The sequence below is a fragment of the Macadamia integrifolia genome, chromosome 6 (genome assembly GCF_013358625.1).
Source record: "Macadamia integrifolia cultivar HAES 741 chromosome 6, SCU_Mint_v3, whole genome shotgun sequence".
Taxonomy (NCBI): domain Eukaryota; kingdom Viridiplantae; phylum Streptophyta; class Magnoliopsida; order Proteales; family Proteaceae; genus Macadamia; species Macadamia integrifolia.
The window spans coordinates 39,445,955-39,451,657 of NC_056562.1; the positions used below are offsets into that span (position 1 = coordinate 39,445,955).

At 34.9% G+C, this 5,703-nt stretch overlaps 1 protein-coding gene across 1 annotated transcript in view; it reads left to right on the plus strand.

The window, feature by feature from the left end:
- LOC122082292 (purple acid phosphatase 2-like) overlaps positions 1-5,703 on the plus strand; it is a 6,233-nt gene continuing 530 nt past the window's right edge. The window contains exons 1-6 of the mRNA XM_042649751.1: positions 1-153; positions 2,273-2,473; positions 2,843-2,954; positions 3,303-3,532; positions 4,127-4,265; positions 4,735-4,970. Of these exons, the coding sequence (XP_042505685.1) occupies positions 97-153; positions 2,273-2,473; positions 2,843-2,954; positions 3,303-3,532; positions 4,127-4,265; positions 4,735-4,970 (975 nt within the window). The 5' untranslated portion in view covers positions 1-96. The remainder of the gene's footprint in view (positions 154-2,272; positions 2,474-2,842; positions 2,955-3,302; positions 3,533-4,126; positions 4,266-4,734; positions 4,971-5,703) is intronic.

Sequence of the window (5,703 nt, forward strand, 5' to 3'; positions counted from 1 at the left end):
ATTATTGTGGTGGGTTGGATCTTAATCACTTCAGCTGTAGTCTGCAATGGAGGGATTACGAGTAGCTTTGTGAGGGTCTCTAATCCATCTGTTGATATGCCACTTAACAGTGATGTATTTCAAGTGCCTCCTGGTTTCAATGCTCCACAGCAGGTTCGTACTTATATGATCTTTATGTGTTTATAAAAAATGATTTCCTCTTATTCTAGTTTTTATATTCTTCTTCTTCTTCCACAAGGGTTGGTGAATTTATTTTCTTCATCAATTTGCCACATGGCAGACATGAATGGGAGATTGATCAAAGCTCAAGGGCTTATATCCAGATATATAGTGAAAGTAGGAAGTAGAGGGAATTTACATCCTCCACAGTAAGCGGTGAGGTGCAATGAATATTGGACAGTTGAGAGCATCTGGGTATATGTCCCAAGGGGTTCATAGCCACCCAATGCTTACTGCACCAATGCGGCGGCTACAAACAATTTTCACATAAGTAGAGGAGGGGGTGTGACTATGTGTTTGCTTGGGGCCAAGTGTAAGAATTCACCTCACCTCTCTGTTTTCTTTCACTTGACCTGTCCAATGACTAGAGGAGAGCCGTATGCCTGCCTTAAAGTTCAGCATTAGGGAAAGTTTCTTAAAACCAGAGTTTAAGATAATGGGAAAAATAAGCCTGAAAAAGCAGTATGGCCCCTATGCCAAAATACTGAGGGGGTGAAATGATCACTCAACCCCTCATGAAAGTTGAAAATTGATACTTCTGCACGTGCTTCCATTGGTCCATACTAATGGGGTCAAACCGCCTTTCAAGAAACCATTATCCCATAAATAATATAAGAAAAGAGAAAAAGAACACTATCTAGTTGTGTCTTCTATGCTCAAACATAGGATGTTATGAAAAGATGCCTTTGTCCCTCTAGTTGGATGCATGTGTATACGTACACTTCTACTGGCCCAAGAGTTGGCACAGTGGCCACTTGACTAAGTATCCTTCTATCTCCCTATAAAAGGAAAAAGTTTCCATGTAGCCAATGTACCATATACTTTTTGCAAAAAAATTTTAATCTCCTCCTTTTCTAACCACATGAGTCCCATATAGAAGATATTAGTGTGGAGTGGAAGATTCTCACCCCGCCCCCAATTGACGGCGTGAGGATTAATCCTCTCCCATAAAAAATAAAAATAAAAATAAAAAATGTGATACCTCTAGAATATTCTATTATCCTGAATGATATATCTGTAAGTTTGAAAATTTTTCACTACAATCCAACCTTTTCAGACTTATTTTACTTAGTGAGATAAGTGTAAGGTCATCAATCACAAGGGAGTCCAAATTTGTGACAAGAGTAAGATGAAAGTAATTTTTTTCCTTTTCTTTTCGTAAATAGATGTAAGTAATTTTACTTACGCTTGAAAAAATAGGGAAAAGGATCTCATAGCCCTTCTCCCCTCATTAAATATGTGAGTCGTTTCTCTCCTCATTAAATATATTGTTTTACTACTTCTTATTGGTTTGGCATATGGAATGCTGATATAAGCAGACATGGTGTAGATCCCTCTCCTTAAAACATAAATCCACTGCACTGAATGTGGGGCAAAATAAATTGAAAAAGATAATTGAGCATCCACTTCATGGCTCATATGTAAGAGCATCATGCCCTGATATAGAGAAACAATTTGATACAGAAATTAAAATATAATGTCAACAGTAGAAACTACTAATAAATGCAGAAAATTATAGAGGGAGAAAGTTTTCTCACACCCATGAGAGAAAGGTTCACTCAAAATCCTAGAGTCATTATTACAATACATCCATCTTATTCGCCAAATTTCAATCTCAATCAAATATTAAAGTTTCAAACATGAATTCAAACAACAAAAAATTGAAAGAAAAAAAAAAAAGAGAGGAATGATCCCAACACTAACATGAAATTTTATATGTACTTTTTAATTACTCTTATTTTGCTTGAGAGTTGAAATTTAACTAATGAAATGAGTGTGGTATACCCTATCATAGATCTACCAATATTTACAACTTGAAAATAAAGTTTGATGTGATGCCAACCTAAATGATACCAATACCCAATAAGGTCTCAATTTGATTTTCAATGCTCATAAAAACTAAGCAAGATTTCTAGAAAAATCAAAACTAGAGACTTCAGTTGGAAAACCTTCTATTTGCTATTCTTTAGTTACAGTTTTTGTAGAGCTACTACACTTTTCTCCTCTTAAAAAGGAAGTTGTTTTCTAATTGATGGTTGTGTCATCTTTCCAGGTTCATATAACTCAAGGGGATTATGTAGGGAAGGGAGTCATCATCTCTTGGACCACTCCATATGAACCTGGCAGCAACACTGTGGTTTATTGGAGTGAGTACAGCAAGCAAAAATTTAGAGCAGAGGGCATCATCCTAACCTACACCTTCTACAACTATACTTCAGGCTTTATCCATCATTGTAACATCAGTGATTTAGAGGTTCCTTTTTTTTTTTTTTTAACTGAACTGAGTTTTCACTGCTTCTAGTTGTAAGAGGCCAAGTCATCTTAAATGACAGATACATAGACAAAATTTGATAACTTTTTTTTAGACTGATTTAATACTGTTTGTCAACGACTGCTTAACTCAGTTGGTTAAGGTGTTGCTTGTTGAAGCAACTACTGCAATGGCTTGTTTTGAGTTCGAGTCAACCCCCCACCCAAATTCCCCCTTCTTAGGCCGCCTTTTCTTGAGTTGGGATGTTGTTCGGCGGCCATCCTTGTTGGCCTATGGGCCCTTGATAGGAAATGTCTGAAAAAAAAAATATTATAGTTTTTATTTGTGACTAATTCTTGATCTCTTTTGCAGTATAACACTAAATACTACTACAAGATTGGCATTGGATATAGTGCTCGCATTTTTTCTTTTATGACTCCTCCTGGTGTTGGCCCAGATATTCCTTATACTTTTGGTCTCATAGGTAATTCTTTTGCATCATTATATCATTTTAAGTAGTATCTAATTTTTGGGAAAATGCTAGGCACACTGCCGGGGTGCTTGACTTGTGTCACTCTCTTTCCCTTTCCTTTTGAAAATGATCCCATGCCCCTTCATTGATTTCATCCCTCCTATTGCTTGAAGCACTAGCTCTAGGAAAGCTCACTGCATGCCCAACCCTCTCCTCTAAAAGAAAATTAGTGTGTTAAAAGAGAATCATAGATATGTCTTTATGCCTACGCTTGGCAGTATTAATGAAATATAGTAATTAATTCATCTTATATTTCCATGTCTATCTCACTGCATACTAACAATATACTGATTGTTGCAGGGGATCTTGGTCAGACTTACAACTCAAATACAACACTAACACATTATGAAATGAACCCTATGAAAGGACAGACATTGTTGTATGTAGGTGACCTTTCCTATGCAGATGACTGGCCCTTCCATAATAGTGTCAAGTGGGATACATGGGGCAGGTTTACAGAAAGAAGTGCTGCTTATCAACCTTGGATATGGACTGTGGGGAATCATGAGATTGAATTTGCTCCTCAACTTGTATGTACCATGAAACATCCATATCTTAATCCTAATCCCATTTGAATTAATGCGCATTGTTTAAATTCCTCCAAGAACTCCCAAGATGTTAAGATGATTAATTAACCCAACAAAAGTTTTTCTATTTTTGTCACTACAAAACAGTTAAAATTTCTATGTAACTGATATGAAGATTAGGTGAACTCAACACTATAAATTATCTCTTTTTTTTTTTGGGGAATGAAAAATATATTAAACCAGGAAAAAAAATAAATACAACATACAAAGCCAAATTGGCTAGACCAGGATGAAAACCCCACCAAGCCCTGAAGAGATGGGCTTCAAACCCCTAAGAGGGGACAAACCCAAAAGGGGGGGAGGGGGGGAACAAGCCAAAGAAGGGAGGGATACAATGAAAAAGGGGGCATATTAATCCACACCAAATCCCTTCCGTAGCCGATGTGAAATCAGCCCATGAAAGGACTAACATGGGATTGCAATGGCAACTCTATCAAAAAATTTTATTCTACTACATATCTAGTCTTACAAATGTTTATTTCAACTTTATATCTAGAAACATATGAATAATCCGGCATAATATTGATTTTTTCGCAGGGTGAAACTGTTCCATTTAAGCCTTTTTCAAGCCGATATCATACTCCATATAACGCATCAGGCAGTACTACTCCATTTTGGTATTCAATCAAGCGAGATTCTGCTCACATCATTGTCCTTTCTTCGTATTCATCATATGGTAAGACATATTCATTTACATAATTTAGTTAAAGAGAAAATATTGTTATAACCAAGGTTGGTGAAAATTGAAAGAAAAATTGTAACTTTGCTTTTTAGGCCCTTTAGTATAACATACTTGCCTTTCTATGAGGGTAAAATCTGGCATGCCACATAAGTGCTCAAAAAACATGAAAGACAGTGAGAGCTCTTGAAATGGCATAATGAAAATTCACTTTAAAATTATTTTAAATATTTTTTTATCTTCCAACTTTAATAACTTTTAGAAATAAGAAAAGGAGAAAACAAAAGAAAGCTATAACTTCTCAATTCACTACTTCGATGACAACAAGAAACATCCTTAATTAATACAGGTTAACATGATAAAATTAAATTCTTATATGAAATTTTCTGTACTTAAGTTCAAATGTGCAATTGTTTGTGTAGATATTTCATGATGATGACCACCTTTATTTTTATTTCACTTCTAGGAAAATCCAGTCCTCAATACACCTGGCTTCTACAAGAGTTACCCAAAGTGAACAGGAGTGAGACTCCTTGGTTGATTGTTCTTGTACATGCTCCATGGTATAACAGCTACTATACTCACTATATGGAAGGGGAGACCATGAGAGTAATGTATGAATCAATCTTAGTCCAATACAAAGTTGATGTCGTATTTGCTGGTCATGTCCATGCCTATGAAAGATCTATAAGTTTCTACACTGTCAACATTATTTTTTTGAATATATTAGTTAATTTGATGCAGGATAATTAGTTGTGTATAAAAAGTAGCTATGAATTCTGTATTATTCCAAATAACATATTATTAAATGCTTTAAGTAATAAGGAATTTGGATATTTATCTAATATATGGAGTTTTAATCTGAATGATATCTGTTTTATATACCATATTAGGTTTTCTATGCATGCCAACTTCTCTCATGAAGAATTTATCTTTTTAAACTTTTGATTTTAAAAATATTGTATTTTCTTGCATTTTATGAAACAAAAATATTCTCCAAGAACTAGGATAATAATAGGGGATGATATCGGTATTTCACTAACTTTAAAAAAAAAAAAAATGTATTTTCATAGGACAAGGTGTTTTATTTTGAATGAAGGGCCATTGCTTACAACAATGATAAAAGATTCATGCCACTATACTAAATGCCTGAGTTCAAGTCTTGTGAGGACCCTTTAGACAATAGCACTATGTTTCAAAATGAATAAACCACATAAATACAAGTCTTGAGAGGACCCCTTAGACAATAGCACTATTTTTCAAAATGAATAAACCATATAAATATATATATATATATCACTCATCTATTAAGTGCAAAAATAAGGTGAAAATTCTCTAAATTTATAATGCTTTACAGATTCAAAGTATGTCTCCTATATTTAAGTCTGAATCAAACTATTGGCTTGTACCCCACCCCCTCGCTCCCCCCCCCCCA